The sequence below is a fragment of the Malaclemys terrapin genome, chromosome 18 (genome assembly GCF_027887155.1).
Source record: "Malaclemys terrapin pileata isolate rMalTer1 chromosome 18, rMalTer1.hap1, whole genome shotgun sequence".
NCBI classification, from domain to species: domain Eukaryota; kingdom Metazoa; phylum Chordata; order Testudines; family Emydidae; genus Malaclemys; species Malaclemys terrapin.
In genome coordinates this window covers 19,213,867-19,231,083 of record NC_071522.1, presented here as the reverse complement: position 1 = coordinate 19,231,083, position 17,217 = coordinate 19,213,867, and the positions used below count along the sequence as shown (strand labels likewise).

General features: G+C 58.5%; 1 protein-coding gene across 1 annotated transcript; it reads left to right on the top strand.

The window, feature by feature from the left end:
- Positions 1-8,985: 8,985 nt before the first annotated feature.
- On the top strand, positions 8,986-16,859 carry LOC128825639 (uroplakin-3b-like). The gene is made up of 6 exons (XM_054008317.1): positions 8,986-9,187; positions 11,398-11,550; positions 12,754-12,979; positions 13,750-13,829; positions 14,654-14,783; positions 15,625-16,859. Exons 1-6 carry the CDS (start codon positions 8,986-8,988, stop codon positions 15,728-15,730), a joined length of 897 nt encoding a protein of 298 aa, XP_053864292.1. The 3' UTR covers positions 15,731-16,859.
- The last annotated feature ends 358 nt before the right edge of the window (positions 16,860-17,217 follow it).

The window sequence follows — 17,217 nt, the reverse complement described above, 5'->3', positions numbered from 1 at the left end:
ATCTCCATCACGCACCCCGCTGCCCGGCCTCCCCTATATACCCCAGCCCCAGCGTCCCCATCACACACCCCGCTGCCCGGCCTCCCCTATATACCCCGGCCCCAGTGTCCCCTACGCTCCCCAACCCCCAACATCTCCATCACACACCCCGCTGCCCGGCCTCCCCTATATACCCCAGCCCCAGCGTCCCCATCACGCACCCCGCTGCCCGGCCTCCCCTATATACTCCGGCCCCAGTGTCCCCTACGCTCCCCAACCCCCAACATCTCCATCACGCACCCCGCTGCCCGGCCTCCCCTATATACCCCAGCCCTACGCTCCCCAACCCCCAACATCCCCATCACGCACCCCGCTGCCCGGCCTCCCCTATATACCCCAGCCCCAGCGTCCCCTACGCTCCCCAACCTCCAACATCTCCATCACGCACCCTGCTGCCCGGCCTCCCCTATATACCCCAGCCCCAGCGTCCCCTACGCTCCCCAACCTCCAACATCTCCATCACGCACCCCGCTGCCCGGCCTCCCCTATATACCCCAGCCCCAGTGTCCCCTATGCACCCCAGGCCCCAGCGTCCCCATCACGCACCCTGCTGCCCGGCCTCCCCTATATACCCCAGCCCCAGCGTCCCCTACGCTCCCCAACCTCCAACATCTCCATCACGCACCCTGCTGCCCGGCCTCCCCTATATACCCCAGCCCTAGTGTCCCCTACACTCCCTGAACCCCAACGTCCCCATCGCACACCCTGCTGCCTGGCGTCCCCTACGTGCCCCAAAACCCAGCATCCCTGTCACACGCCCCAGGCCCCAGCCTCCCACACGCTCACCCTGGTGCTCTAGGATCCCCAGCCCTGGGAGAGGAGAGGATCCGTGCTCCCTGTGTGGGGTATCCAGCCTGGCCTGCCCTGCCCTGTTTCTTCCCACTTCCCTGTGGCTGACTTTACAGGACACAGCGCAACAGCTGGAGAAGAAGGGGAGCACAAGCCACACCCTCTGCTCCTGCCAATCAAAGGGGCGTTTCTATTAACTCCAATAGGCAGCTGCCTGGTGCATGGGGCTGGGCACTGGGGACACTCAGGGCACCTTGGTCATTTGTTTCTCGCGGGCTTTATTCACCTCCTGCAACTATTTATGAAGCCAAAATAACTGGAGGAGCGAGTGGCAGGGCAATCCCGTGATGAGAGCCAAGCTCCATTTACCGAGCCGCAGGGATTAAAAAGCCCTTGAGAAACAAAGACGATCCCCTTCCTGGCTAATGGGCCCCCTGCTTTGATTCCATTTCTTTACCCCCAGCGTAGGGAACAGGGCCCGTCTGTCCTATCAGCGGGAACGTGATGGTGGTGTTCCCGGCCCGCCTGCGCTGCGGCTCCAGGTTCACATGAGTGCAGGGCTGGGCCCCGAGCCATGCTCCTCCTGATCGCTGGGGAAGTTTGGGCCTGGACCTAGAATTCCAGCCCGGGGTGGCGTCGGCTGATTGGCATCTGAATACACAATGACCCTCGGCACCCCGCCCTCCCCACCACCTGCAATTGACGCAGGAGCCTTCGGGTTAGAATGACAGCCCTGCCCTTGCCGGGCCAAGGTGAGCCTGGCACACCTGTGCTTTAATGCGCTGGGAGGCCAGAGCCCAGGGAACTGTGCACAACGCCTGCTGATGTCAGTGTGGCCTCAGGGCTCTCGAGTGGGCGGGAGGGAGGCGCCTCATCTCTGACGGGGGGGCCCTTCCCGAAGTCTGCAGGCCTGCAACAGAGCCAGCCCCTGGCCCCTTCGGACCAACAAGTGCCGAGGAAAGAAGTCAAGCCCACCCCCCTCGCCCTTCCCAGCTCTGTCCCTGGAGTCTGACATTCCAGCCCCGCAGGACCCCAGCCAGGCCCAAGGGGAGGAGCTGGAACTCACCCCAACACCCATGGGAGTCACTGGGCTTTGGAGCTGGCCCCCAGCTCAGCAGGCTGCCGGATGGAGCGGTCCCTCCAGGGCATGGAGCAGCCCAGCAGCCGTGCGGCTTTAGGTGCTTCCCCCTCCAGCCCTTAGAACTTGATTAAAGGACCAGGGCCCAATCTCTCTCCCCTCCCCTCCACACTGGAAGCCTTCCTCAGGGACCAGCCGGCCGGCCGATGTGAGAGGTTCGGCTTCTGTGGTTATTGTATATCCTGATGGGGGAAGGTGGGTTTCTCTTTTCAACTCATCGGTGCCCGGCCAAGTAAACTGTAGTTTGCATTTTTGACCCGCTGCCTCGCTGTCATCCTTTGCGCCCTCCGCAGCGGTCCCAGGCCAGGGACTCCCAGCCCTTGGGCCGCAGGAGAGAGCTGTTCTACACAGCTGACGAGACACCACAGGCCCAGAGGGTCCACACAGCTCGCGCACCAGCCTTGCTGGGCTTTACCAGCCCAGCCAGACCCCATCAGGAATGCCAGGCAGCACACCATGCCATCTTGTGGCTGAACAGTGTAACTGCAAGTAAACGTACCGTTACCGAGGGCACAACCAGCAATGCCTTTTCATGCTCTTGCACTTATGTGGCGCCTTTCATCCAAAGGGACAGTGCGGCGTGCATTGGCATCAGCCTGCGCAGCGCTGTTTAATGGGGCCCAGCGTGCTCATGTACAACAGGACAGTGCCTGTTCTCCCCCAGCCTCAGAGGTGCCCATGCCAGCTGTCCCACTACCAGCGTGTGTCTCATGAAGTCCTGGCCCCGTTCTGTAAGGAAGGGAGGGTTGTCGTGGACAGGAACGGGGCAGTGTGCCTTTCCTAGTGTCTGCTGGGGTGGAAGCCACCAGCCCCTAACCCAGCAGCAATGTGTCCCTAGGCCTTGTACATTTGTAGCTAGTACCTAGTTAGTAACAAACTGATCTGGAACTCAAGTGTGCCCATGTGGTTTCCTCTAAATTTTATACGTTCGAGGGACATGGGTGTGGCCTGGCTCCCCCCTCGGTACAATGGGGGTAACAGTGCTGCCCTCCCTCACAAAGGGCTGTCAGATCTGCTGGTGGACGTTATTAGTGGTATAGCAAGAGCGGAGTTGGATGAGGGGTTTGTGGGGCCCTGAGCCAGAGAGGGGGCCCCACCCCACCCCTTCTGCCTGCAGGCCCCCCCCACACCACCTCCCCTCCCAGCGCTCCTGCCGGAGAGCGGGGTCGAGGCGTGGGGGCTTCCCCCATGCCACAGTGGGTAGGCGGAGCGGGACAAGCCCCTGCTCCCTGGCAGGAGCACTGGGCGGGTCAGGGCACGGGGGTGCCCCAATTGGCTGGGCATTGGCCCAGGGGCTAATCCGTCACTGGGCAAGAGCAGTAACACATCAAGCGTCTCAGCCACAGGAACTCAGTGTTATTCAATGGCCTTTTCCCCGCAGGGCAGAGGGCATGGAACGGCTGCATGGCCTTTATAGCAAAGCCTTTACCTCTGCTTCCCTCTTGGACAATGGCCCTGAGATTCTGAGCCTCTTGACTCTGGTGAGCCGGTCCTGGCACAAACACCTCCCTCCTCCCCCAGCTGCCATTACTGCTGGGGAGGGGCAGGAAGGCCTGGGGCGGGGAAGGGGGAGATGAGATGGGAGTGGAGAGGAAGGAAGGGTGTGTGAAAGAGGAGGGCAGAGGGGGAGAACAGCTCGGACATTTTGAGGGACAGGTGGGGTTGGCTGCTGCAGATTAGAGAAGGGAAGGAGTTGTAATAATCCAGGTGTGCCCCAGAGAGCAGCAGGAGGGTGGGGAGCGGGTGGCGGGAGGAGCGACAGCTCGGCATGGTTCTGTGCAACCCTCAATATAGCACATTGGGGGGGGCGGGCGGGAGAGGAACTCTCAGAACAGAACAAACATGGGGGCAGCCCATGGGGCGGTCGGGGCGGGGCCCGTGGCACAGGGCAGAGCAGAAGGCAGCAGTGGTGTGCAGTGGGTAGAGCATGGTCAGGAGATGGGGTCATGGCTCTCTCTGGGACAGTGGCAAGTTCCTTCCCCTCCGTTTTCCCATCAGTAAAACCAGGTCAATGACCCCAGCCTCATGCGAGCAGTCGCTTCTGTTTTCTTCCTGAGCCGCAGAGAGGGGGAAGGGAGCTGCCCGGCCTGTGAGCAGAGGCTCCATGGGACTGGGGCGTGGCTGCACGGCCTGTCCCCGTTGGGGCTGGGGTTTGATCACGTCACAAGTGGGGCTTACCCAAGCACGGAGAAATTCTTCAGCGTCTTACGCACACATCCATGCACAGACACACACAGAATGCATGGACACACTCACACCTGGACACGCACCAAACCCACGCACATACACACATTTGGCTGGGATGATTCAGTTGGGGATTGGTCCTGCTTTGAGCAGGGGGTTGGACTAGATACCTCCTGAGGTCCCTTCCAACCCTGATATGCTATGATTCTATGATTTGCATCTGGCCTGTAGCCCTAACCAGCAATCCTCTAATAAATCCAGCTGCCCTAAGCCAGCAGTCCCCCTATTGACCCAACGCGCCCCCCGCAAGTATATCTCTCTAGCTGCTTTCTGCGCTTTTGCCTGTTAGTCGGTGACCAGTTACTCTAAGCAGCGAGGTGCACTGTGCCACTAGTCACATGGGTAGGCCAGAGCAGAATTCAATCTGCATTTCGTTATCATTTCAGCAGATACGCTCAATGTTTATCTTCATGCATTTTTTTCAACTTTGATCGATTCAAATTTTCCCAGTTGCAGGAAATTAGGAGACAAGGATCAGGCAAGGGGGGCGGGAGGGTGTGTTCCGGACAATAATGATTTAACGGCCGTAGCCGCTGAGATGCTAAAGCGTTTATATCCCTTAAAACACAATGGGTCAGCATCACGTGTGGAAAGATACAAAGTCAACAGCCTTAAATGGAGCTCCAAGAAGGTCTCCAGCAGCAGGTGTCTGACTGCCTGGCCGCACGTTTCGCTTAGTAGCACCGGAAACCTTTTCTCCTCGGTTTGTGTGTGACCGATACAAACCTGATCCTTCCCAGGACCGGAGAACTGCTCCAGACCTGTGAGCCCAGGGGAGGCGCTGCTTCCCCCCACCCCAGCGCTGGAGCAAGTCCGGAGCGTAGCAGAGATGGGAGCAGCCATCGGGCTCCCCTCCCAGGGGTGGGAAAGCAGGGCGCCGGTGCTGTCACATACCCCAGCAGGGTATGACAGCAGTTGAGGTAGGCGCAGTTGGAGTGGCCCAGGTGTACTCATGGTCAGGTGTGTCCCTCACCCCTCCAGCACTGTGCGGATTCTCCATGGGCTGGGAAGGGAGACGCCTGTCAGTTTTGCTCAGGCGCTCGGTGACCCGAGCAGGGGAATGCATGGGTGGGGGGGGAGTGGAACTACCACACCCACCTTGTCTCCTTGAGTTCAGTGCTAATGCCTTTTATTGGCTCAGTTTCTGCTGGTGAGAGAGACACGCTGTGGAGTTTACACAGCTGCTCTTCAGGGCCATCAAGAGCTAAAGGCAGGGGCTGCTCGTATGAGTTGGGACGGCTACAGGCTCAGATCCCCTGCGGCCCAGGCACAGAGCGGGACCCCGACACACAGCAGTGGGTCACACAAGCACTGGTGGAGCCTGTGACGAAGTGGGAACATTCTTACCGTTTTCTCTGAATACTGTGAGGGTGCCTCAGTTTCCCCTGTGCCTTTCTTAAGTCTCTAGGGGATGGGATAAGGGGGTGTGATTGTTGCAGAGCAGAGGGCCAGTGTGATGCTGTCTGCACAGAGAATGGCCGACACCCTGTCTCCTGGCAACTGATGGCCTGGGCCCCTCCCCTGCAAGGTGCAAGCAGAAGGTGTTGGAGAGCAAAGAGATCAGGTGCCCCCCTGGCCCAGGAAGGGACAAGGCTGGAGGAGGAGCCAGGGGCTGTGGCTGGGGGGAGACTGCTGGAGGGGGTCAGTTTGAAGCTGGAGGGGGAAATGGAGGGAGGCCCAGATGGGGGACTGGTCTCCCTACCCCCACCCCCACCCCAAGATGGACCTGACTGAGGGGGTTCTGTTTCCTGTCCCTACAAGCTCTGTTTTGGACTGTGTTCCTGTCGTCTAATAAACCTTCTGTGTTACTGACTGGCTGAGAGTCCTGGTGAATCGCAGGAAGTGGGAGGGTGCAGGGCCCTGACTCCCCCACACTCCGTGACAGAGCGTGAGGGGCCTTATTTCATCATGGAGATGGCTGCTGGTTAATACCGGAGTTCCTGTGGCTGAAAGCCCTCCCGTATGTTTTCTGTACAGTCAGCATATCGCTTCGGCGACGTGAACCGCGAGAGGACGCTCACCCTAGAAACCGTGCTGGGAATCGGCTAAAAACAGGCTTTGGTACCAGATTTCCAGCTCGCCCCACGAGGCCCTAAGAACGTCCTTCCTCCTGGTTAGCTGGAGCCAGGAAACCCGGAGGCCCATGGAGGAAAAGGGTTTCTTACACTCGACCCAACGGGTCTGAAGCTTTGGGTGCAGATCTGGCCTGGCCCCCCTCTCACCCGGCCACACCCTAAGCTCGAGTGCGTGACAATGAGGGAAGGAGCAATAGCCATTAGCCACCATCCTCGCCGGCCACAGCGCGGGCTGCCCTGACTCGGCCGAGCCAGGCTGGGCTGTTCAGACTTGTCTCCTCCCGCACAGGTGTCTGATTCCCAGTGTTTGCTTTCACCCCCTTTCTGCAGAGGGGTGGGCCTGGCGCAGGGCCAGGCTGTTTTCTTCTGAATCCCTCCAACGCGGGCAGGGAGTTTTCGGACTCTGCTCCTGGTGAGGTCAGTTACAAAGGCTTGGACTGCGGGGATTTATCACTTGGCCATCAGTTTGGCCCTCTACTATAGCGTGACCAGCCCCTTTCAGAGGTAATGGGTCCAGCCCCACCTGCCCCTCACTCAGCGCTCCTCCCCAGGTGGGGCGCATCATCACAGCCAGGGCACGTAGCTAAATCAGGCCCAGGCCTAATGATGTGAAAGAAGCCTGCAGCAAGCCAGAGGGTGAACAGACAGGGGGCTGCCCGGAGGGGAAGGAGAGAATTCAAAGGGGGCCAGCTCAGAGACGCTGATCAAGGCCTACAGCCTGCCTCTGAGAAGGAGGACCACGCCCAGAGCAGCACACAGGCCCAGAGGGAGGGCTGTGGGACCCTGACCGGAGAAGGGGGACCACACCCAGAGAGGCATATAGGCCCAGAGGGAGGGCTGTGGGACCCCGACTGGAGAAGGGGGACCACATCCAGAGAGGCACACAGGCCCAAAGCGAGGGCTGTGGGACCCCTGAATTCAGGGGAAGTGCAAGGGGCTAAAGACTAATCGCTCTATTTAGCGAATGAGGAATTCACAGGGGGAATCTCAGGTTAAAGCCATCTGGCCTGGGAGTGGCTTCTTACAAGAACCAGACCAGGGGGAGCAGAGGACAGCGGCCGTGCAGAAGGGGCATCTGGAAGGGCTGTTGCCTGTCACAACTTCCAAGTGCCTTCAAGGCAGTGGGAACTGGGGGACTCAGCACCTTATCCTCAGGACGTACAGTATGTCCATGGGATGTCCTCTGCGCTGAGAGCGCTCCGCTTGGGCCCTGCTGGGCAGCTGGGAACCCCAGCCTCTCTCTGAGCCTTAGGTGGCAACATCTCCAAAGTTCTTCCCGCGTCCTGCCTCCGACAGTCACCAGCAGCAGCCGCTTCAGAGGGCTGTGCAAGAAACCCTGCAACTACGGGGCAACCTGCCACCAGGGAACGACTCAGGGCGCCCGGGATTGGACTGCAGGGGCCACTGTCGGAGGACAGGATACTGGGAGGGATGGACCTTAGGTCTGACCCAGTAGGGCCGTTCTTATGGAGTGACCGATCCCACATCAGGTACCTGGACTCACCCACTAGCTTTTCTCTTCCAATCAATCACAGTTTCTTTTGTCAGCCACTCCTCTTGACTTGATTGCGTTCAATCCAGAGTTACCCCCTGAGCTGCCTTCCTCCCCACCAGTCCTGCTTCCTGGTCCTGCGGATTCCCTGTCCGCCATGCCTGGTGTAATCACCCCCATGCCAATGGCCCATTAAGGAAGGGTGAAGCCCCATCGTGTGCCAGGCCAGTGCATGGCGACCCAACGGTCTCATGACGCTAGTGATGCCGGGCTGACTTTGAGTGGGGAATACAATGCAACCTGACTTCGTGTCTATCGTGCAAATGGTGTCCCCTCAATTCTGCTCTGCAGTCAATATAATAAGAGCAGAGGAATTAAGAGGTGCAGACATATTGGGATCGAATCTGATCTCACTTACCCAGGTCTACGCCGGCTGCCGTGGATTTACCCGGGGTAAGGGAGATCAGAGTCTGGTTCTGTGCGCTGCTGCTCGCAGGCCCGGTGGACCCAGCTGTGTCGCTCAGGAGTGTGAAAAACCCACAACCCTGAGCGCTGGAGTTAAGCCGACCTAACCCCTGGTGCAGACAGGGCTAGGTTGACGGAAGAATTCTTCCATTGACCTCGCAACTGCCTCTTGGGGAGGGGGATTACCTACGCCAAGGGGAGGGGGAGGTAGTGTTTACACTGAAGTGCTACAGCGGCACAGCTGCAGTGTAGACGAGCCCTCAGTTGCACCAGTTTAAATCCGGAGGGGAGAGAAGTCACTTCATATATGTGCCAGCGTCACAGAGATCAGAATCTGGCCGTCTGTGTTTGCAGCTGATGAGCGGGAGAGGCAGGAGCCGCAGAGGGGTGCGCTCTTGCACCATGTGGGGAGGGGATTGTTTGGAAGGGCAGAGAGGAGGCTGGTGCTACATAACAGGTAGGAAGGGAGAGAGGAGAGAGACATGCTGGCGCAAACCAGGGCCATCTTGAGTACTCCCTGACGCTGGCCTGGTGTTAAAGGGGGAGCCAGGCTCCTGTCTCTATGCAATGTCAGATCGGTGCCCCCAGGCAGCTGGCCCAGGGAGGGCGCTACAGGACAGCTCTCTCCAGCGATGCCCCCGACCCTGGCGCTGCCAAGCCCGGCGCGCACTCATGCACAGCAAACGCGCCCCAAGAAACTGGCCTGACCTGTTTGCTGTCAGCTCTCGGAGGAGAAGAGAGGAATGCAGGTGTCCAGGAGAGGGGAGGGTACAGGCGGGACCCACAGGGGCCGGGACACAGAGACCGTTCAGCCAGCGATCCTCTCGGCACTACCGCGCCAGCTGCCGAGCCGCCGAGAGCCCCGCTCCACCAGTGCCGCCGGGATGCCCCTCCTGCTGGCACTACTCCTGCTGGCCACCGCCACCTGCCCCGTGCGAGGCCAAGGTGAGTCTTGGGGATGCTGCCGGGTGCTGCAGTCTGGCGAGGAGGGCGACGCAGGGGGGATTCTGAATGATGGAGCTGGGAATGCCTTGGAACCGGGCAGGGATCCATTCACGCTGGGCCTGTCTGCGACCCCTGTCGGCGACCAGCCCTCTCCCCAAGGCAGCACCGCTGCAGACGGGCGAGTAACCGATCGGGGATGGGAGCCAGGCGCTGGCAAGCAGCAAGGCGACGATTCAGCTTGGGGCGTGTTTACTGAGCGAAATCCTCCCTGAGCTGCGCCGGGTGCACAGCCGTGGGTGTAATGCCCCGGCCACACTGTTAGCAGCTGAGACCACAGAACGACGCCCAAGCTGAGGACCGGCCGGCTGAGCTCAGGCAGATGCAGGCATCTGACATTGGACCCACGCTGGGAAATCGCAGCATGGGGCAATCGGTTGGGGGAAGGGGAAGGGGGGCTATTTGCAGAATATGATGCTAGTGTGAACACAATCCAGTCCACAGTGCATCAGGCACCCACGGGTGCTTCTATACAGATCCGTGTAAGGCTCAAAGTTCTGCCGTATTGGAAGCAAATCGCCCCCTGGCTGGGGAGGTGGGATGGGGGTTTCTGCGGGAGAGAGCAGGTCTAGGGTGACCAGATATCCCAGTTTTATAGGGACGGTCACGATATTCGGGACGTTGTCTTACATAGGCACCTATTAACCCCACCCCTTGTCCCGATTTTTCACACTTGCTGTCTGGTCACCCTAGCATGGTCCCAGCCCGCAGTACATGTGCCCCTCCTGAGCTCAGGCGTCCTGCCTCGTAGTCCCCCAGCATCGGCAGCGAGGTGCCAGGTGCTGTACAAACACCAAACAAAAAGGTGGTCCCTGCCCCAGAGTTTACCATCTAAGTAATTGAGCTTGATAGTCTTTTCCCTTGCCTCAGCTGAATGCCACCAGCTTCATTGCAGTTACTGCTGATTCCATCCAGCTGGAGAGCGGGATTTCTACCTTCGTAACCCGTCTCCATTTCGTTCTTGCTGCTGTAGTCAGTCAAACTAGCAGGGGGGAAATATATATAAAATTGGATTGTATTGTCCCAAGCTCCACCCACAAGCCAAACTCCACCTACTAATGGTGCCAAATGAGACCCCCACTCCCAGTAGGATGCTCAAGTTTTCATTAGGCTTCAGAGTGAACAGCCCATTGGCATTAATAGAGACAGTCTGCATCTCTCTCAGAGCCACTGTTTCAGGCTGATGTCAAACTCAGGCCTGGGCAACACAAGTTGCACCAATTCCACTAAATTGGTTTCTAAACTGGCTTGTTTCCACGTGAAGCTATATCAATAATAGTCACTCTTCAGCCAGGTTAAGAGGAGTGTCAGTGTTTTAATTCAACTGATTTAGAAACCACTCTAGGTGCAGTTTGTGTGTGTGGCCCAGGTAGGGTGACCAGACAGCAAATGTGAAAAATCGGGACAGAGGGTGGGAGGTAATAGGAGCCTATATAAGAAAAAGACCCCAAAATCAGGACTGTCCCTATAAAATTGGGACATCTGGTCACCCTAGACCGCTCTCCCCCACAGAAACCCCCATCCCACCTCCCCAGCCAGGGGGCGATTTGCTTCGGGAAATCGGGACTGTCCCTATCAAATCGGGACATCTGGTCACCCTAAGCCCAGGCCTTGGGCAGACAGCAGTGCATCACTGTGTGTCTGGGTCACAGCTGGAAGGTTTTCTGTGCAACTGGAGGGCCTGGAGACGTCGTTTGCTTTTTTTATTTTAAGCAAATGTTTAGCTCCTGGAGCACATATTGCAGCCCCCAAGGGAAAGTCATAATTACACCTTCCCCTCATCCAGCACGTCGCATCCCTAGACCTCAAAGCACTTTACGGAGGAGTTCAGTGTCCTCAGCCCCAGTTGGCAGATGTGGAAAGTGAGGCACAGAGAGGGGAAGTGACTGCCCAAGGTCAGAGCTGGGAATAGAATCCAGCTCTCCTCAGTTCCAGCGCTCTGCTCGCTAGGCCATGCTCCCCCCCTTGCTGTCATCAGCTTGCCAGCCCAGTTCACCTGCAGTCTGAGTTTCAAAGGCATCGTGAGGTTTGCTCCTGCATTTCTGCAGCTGCATTTCTGCCCCCACAGTGACCGGCCAGCTCAGAGAGTAGAAGGTAAGTGGCTGTCTACCAGCCTGCTCCGACTCACGGTCTATCTCCCTGGCTTTCTGCAGTCACCACCATTGAGTATGAGCCTGCAATCACTGCCCTGGCACTGGAAGGGAACATCACTTCTTCCACCTTCGTCCTGGAGCAGCCCCGCTGTGTCTTCAACAAGACTGTTAGCGACACCGATGAGATCTGGTTGGTGGTTTCCCTCAGTAGCGGTAGGTGTCGTTCCTGCATACGGGATGCGCTTGGCTCAGCGGAAGGGTCTGGGATTGCTGGGGCTACTGACATGGCCCCGGGGGCTTTGTACTGAGTGTATGCTAGGTATCAGGTCCCCACTCCACAGCTCAGCCGAGGCACTGGGAAGCCTGGCCCTGCCCGGGAGCCCTGACTGGCTGGCGATGGGCAGACAGGAACGGGCCTCTCCACCCTGCCCCGCAGAGCCCTTGTTGGCTAGAGATGCTGCCTGTACTCCTGGTGCCAGCTCCCTCTGATTGGAGACTGGGGATGTCCCTGGAGAAGGCTGCAGGGGAAGGCATGTGCTGGCCTGCAGAGATGCAGCAGGCCCAGACAAAGCCAGACGGGTGGGGCACAGGCCCACGGAGCTGCCTGTGGCGTGTTCCCTGTGAGCATTGCGTGGAAGAATCAGCCACTCCCTAAGGGCAAACAGTGCCTTGATCCAGGGGCGAGGAGCCAAGGTGGCTGGAGGCGCAGCCAAAACTCTGGCTGATGGAAGGAGAGCTCCTTTTTGGCCTCTGACTGCTCTTAGCAACGGGACAGATCTGTGCATTGGAGCCATTCCCTGCCAGAGCCAGTCGCTTCAGAACAGGCACTTAATTGTGCAATAGCATCGAGCTGGGAGAGCAGGCGCTTTCTTTCCATGTGTCACCCTCCTTAGAGTCCCTACAGGTGCCAATTTTTGCCCCAGCCTTACTGGGCTCTCTGCCTCAATAATTTCCTGTGGCAATGAGTTCCACAGATAAGTTATGTTGTGTAAAAAAGAAAATGTCCTTTCCATGCAATAAGTGTGCCATTCTCGGGGCTGGATGGCTTAGGGGGTTAGAAGACTGAGGCTTTTGCCTTAAACCCACTGGGACAAGTCCCGCCCCCGGTGGGAAGTGGCTGAAAGTCCTTGCCACCTGGCTAGATGTTGAGTGGCCTACAGGGTGGGATGGCTCATGAATCTGGGCCAGGCAGGGAACAGGGGCTCCTCTCCTACTGCCACTCCTCCAACCCTTTGGAGCCCAGTTTGATCCGTATTGTTTCCGTAACTCTGGAGAGAGTCCATTGGTGTCCGAAGACTTCATTCTCCTCTAACTTACACGGGTGTCACTCCGGAGTGACTCCATTGAAGTCTCTTCTCCCACTGTTGTAAATCAGGAGTAAAGCGTTTCACTTGCTTTTCACCGTTGTCCCTACAGCGATATCCAGTTTCACCAGACCCACCTCTCTGCAAAGCCTCCCTCCCTTCCAGAAGTTCCCGGAGAACCCCCAGTACATGACCATGGGCACCTCCTCCTTCAACTACCCATGTGAAAAGAGCTCGGGCCAGATCACGGTGCTGCGCGTCGGGAACGAAACCGGGTGTGTTTCGGACACATCAAGACCAGATTGCAACGGCCCCCTGCCTGGCCCGGGGCCCTACAGGTGAGCAGCACTGGCTGGGCTGCCGTGTTCATGTGCTAATCCCGGGGCAGCACAAGAGATCTAGGTACGCTTCATCTTGCCTCAGAGCCAGGGGGTGGCCTGGATGTGACCCCTTGAGGCCCCTTCCAGCCCCACATTTGACACATGACCCCACACTGACAGGGTAACAACCCTTGTGGATGGGGGGAAGCGGTAGATGTGGTATATCTTGACTTTAGTAAAGCTTTTGATACTGTCTCGCGTGATTGTCTCATAAACAAATTAGGAAAATATAACCTAGATAGAGCTCCTGTAAGGTCGGTTCATAAATGGTTGAAAAACTGTTCCCAGAGAGTAGTTATCAGTGGTTCACGGTCATGCTGGAAGGGCATAAATTTCATATCTGCCACCGTGTGTTCCTGTTGATTTACCTCTTAGCCCCGTTGTGTTCCCAGGGCATTCCTCCGTCTACCTCTCCTCGTTGTCCACAGGGATGGGTGATGATCCTCATGGGGTACAAGGGCAGATCTGGAGCTGGTGCAAACTGGGGTAACCCCAGTGACTTCGAGAGAGCGATGCCAGTTTGTGCCAGCTAAGAATCAGGCCTTTTAACTCATTTCCCGCCCCGCCCCATCTCTTGATTTTTGCAGGCTTGGGGTTGGCGCTGCTGGGAACAGAGCCTGCCACAGGCTCACCCCTTCCCTCTCCTCTGCTGCTTCCTGTGCCCCCTTGTGACCTTGAGCCCCCAGCCTGTGCATTTCCATGTCCTCTTCCCTTTTCTCTCTTCCCAGAGTGAAGTTCCTTGCGATGAGTCCTGCAACTGGCCCCAAGGCTGAGACAAAGTGGTCAGCCCCGATCACGCTGAAAACAGGTAACTGCCCGTACTGCTCAGCCACCAAGCGACGCAGGGGGCGCCGGGTTCTGACTGCCCCAGGCCGGCAGGGAAAGGAGAGGGTCACGCCGCGTGCGGCTGAGGAGGTGAAGCATTAGCAGGTTCCGGTGGGAGGCGTGTTTGGCCCGGGCAATCGGCCAGGCCAGAGAGGTTTTGTGGGAAGTGGGTGGAGTGGGACGGCCACACAAAAAGAGGAGGAGTGTCTGGAGCGGGGGAAGAATGGTGGCTTGGCGAGCTGGGCTCAGTTCCTAGCTCTGCCACAGGCTCCATGTGTGACCTTGGGCAAGTCACTCAACCTCTGTGAGCTCCAGACCCCACCTGAAGTCTGGGGATAATTGCCCTGCCCTGCTGCACAGGGGTGTTGTGAGTGTCAGGGGCTCAGACACAGCTGTGAGTGGGGCCACGGAAGAGTCTAAATGCCTAGAACGGGACATGTCTGCGTTCATCTCTATGGCCCTGGTCCGGGGACTTATAATGCCCCTCTTGTCTAGTGCTTTTCCCCAGCAGATCTCAAAGCCCTGCACAAAGGAGGCTAGTGTCATTCTCCTTATTCTACAGATGGGGAAACTGAGGCACGGGGCGGTGAAATGACTTGCCTAAGGTCACCCAGCATGTCAGTGATGGAGCTGGGACTAGAACTCTCCTAGGCCACCCTGCCGCCTTCTTAACTTTAAGCACATGACTGGTCCCATGACACCCACGACATTAGGGGAGTTATTCATGTGCTCAGAGTTCTCTCCCCTCCTGCCCGGGGTGGGATCCCTGCCAGTGACTGTTTCCCCTCCCCCCACTCTCTTTTCCAGGGAAGGACCCTGCCCGCATTGACACCTGGCCCGGAAGGCGCAGCGCTGGTATGATCGTCATCACCACCATCCTCTCCATCCTCCTGGCCATCCTGCTGGCCTGCTTCATCGCCGCGCTGGTCTATGGATGGTGAGCTCCACATCCAGGGGGCGGATGGGCAGGGCCTGGGTGCTGATCAGAACCGTGGGAGGCCTCCCTTCCCATCTCTCAGTCCCCCCCAATCCTTCCCCTAACCCCCTCCATCCCTACACTCCCATAGCTGGGGAAGGTCACCAGCTGGGACCCTCCCTGGGGTAGATGCGGGAACTAAATCCTGCCGGGAATTATCCAGGGTTCCCGTCAGGTTCGCACACCCTGTGCTGACCCTCGTGCTGCTGGGGCATTGTTTCTCCAGGACCTGAGCTAAGTCCGTTAAAACTGGCTCGGGAAAATCACCCCCCGGGACTGCAGGCTAGACGCACCCTGCGGGGGAGATACGTCTGCCGTGGTTAGCACCGCCAGCGTGGCTCTGATTTCAGCACACCTGGCTCCGGAGCCACAGCTCATTAATTCCTCTCCTGCCCCAGAATAGTGCAGGCTGCAGCAGGGGCTCGGGAGAGGTACCGGGGCTCGGGTGGGATGTTAAAGCCAGGTGCTCTCGTGAAGATTCAAACCTGGACTGAATTCACTGTAAGGGGAGAAGCCTGTGAAGGTCGTCCCATGTGCTGTGTTTATTCACCTCTGGGCCTGTGCGGAGATACCCTGCGTCCCGGTCCTTGGGGTCTGCGGAGGAGCCCAGCCCAGTGAGGGGTGACTGGGGATAACTGGAAGGGTCGGAGGGAGAGAAACTGCCTTGTAACGGAGTCGCTCGCAGCAGCAGTGGGCAGAGCTCTGTCTGTCTCTGAACCGGGGGTTAGGTTCACCCCGCCTCACTCCCCAGAGCCCGCCCTGTGGATCCCCCCTGATCCGCTGTCCACCCTTCCTTCGGCAGTTCGGACATTTCTGAGAGCATGGAGATAATGGACAAGCAGGACCCGGTGACAGTGAAGAGGTACAACACCCACCATATCTACGACCAGCCTGCGTTCAAGAACTGAGGCCCTCCCGCGAGACAGCCACCCCCTGCTACAACCCTGTCCCATCACGCGGGAGCTCCTCGGCCGACTCTCCGGCCCAGCCTGTGTGCGCCGGGAACAGCACTGGGAGAGGAGGGGACCCAGGGGCAGTGATCCGGGGTGGAACTGCCCCGCTTCTCCGCAGTACTAGTGCCAGTAGCACCCTTCCCCCTGCCCCTGCCAGGTTGTTTCTGCTCCCTCCCCTCCTCTCTCTGCTGCGTTCGTGAGCCGAGCTGAGTCCCAAGGCCCAGACCCAAATACTCCAGTCCCAAGCTGCAGACTCGGAACCAGGTCCTCCTCCTAGTGCTGATTCTCCGATCACCCCTGACCTTCCGGGGGAGATTTGACATTGGCGTCTGTCTCTTGGGCTTGGGCGCTGTGTCAAGGACCCAGTAGCCTGGGGCCAGCGTGCGGTACTTGAACCCAGGGGGCAGTGGCCGCCTGTGGGTCTCTCTGGCTGCAGAGGGCTCATCCTCCGGGCTGGAAGCCACTCCTAATCCCCTGCTTGCTGCCCATGTCTGAATCCAGCCGGCCACGTTCCCTGGCTGCCCCGATGTCCGCTGGGGGCCACCTCCGTGCCACCAATTTTGGTGCACCCTTTCCCATGGGAGAGCGCTAGCCCGCCTGGACTGGGTATGGTCCTGTGTGATCAGACAGGCTCAGCCCAGACAATAAGGATCCCCTTGCAGAGTCCACTCCAGCCAGGCATGGAAATCTAGACCGGGAGATAACAGGGGCTCCCACAGGTGAGGCGCATTAACTCCCCCAAGTAAGTGTTAGCCTTAAAGTGGAGAGGCTTCCCCCGGTTGCGGGGCCTCTGGGAATAACGGAGAAGCTGGACTGGATTTCCACGTGCTGTGGGAATGGATTCTGCCTGCCGTTTGTAGGATCCTCATTCAGGTACCTTAACCCCCACTTTAAAAGGGTTTGGGGGGCGGGAGGGGTAGCCTCCCTGCACCCTGGAATTTCACTGGGTCTCGGGCCCCTCACTCCCCTCTGTGCTTTGGGAAATCCCAGCCAGCGTTCCCAGGGAGGCAGAGGCCAGGCCCGTGCAGCAGGGCCAGTCCCCGTTTGCTTTTTCAAATGAACAATTAAAACCGATTGTCACGAAGACACGTTTCGCTGTGAGTCATTGATGGCTGAGTGCAATCAGCCTCCGAGTCATCCGAGCCCAGGCCGGCTGCCCCCACTTTGTGCTCCGCAGAGAGCGTCCACCACCAGTCACACGAGTGGGTGCAGAGCTGGACGGATAGGGGCTGCTGAATGGCCACTCCTGGGAGCCCCGAGCTGTAGCCCAGACTAATACGGTACGTGGCAAAAAGGCTCAGGGCTCGCCCGGGGAGGAGAGCTGTGCGGGACCAATGCTGAACAATTTCGCTTGACTCAAACCCCCAGACCTGATCTCTTCCTCTGTGACGGGGCAGTATCGTGACCCCAATTCTACAGGCGTCGCGAGCCAGCCAGCACAT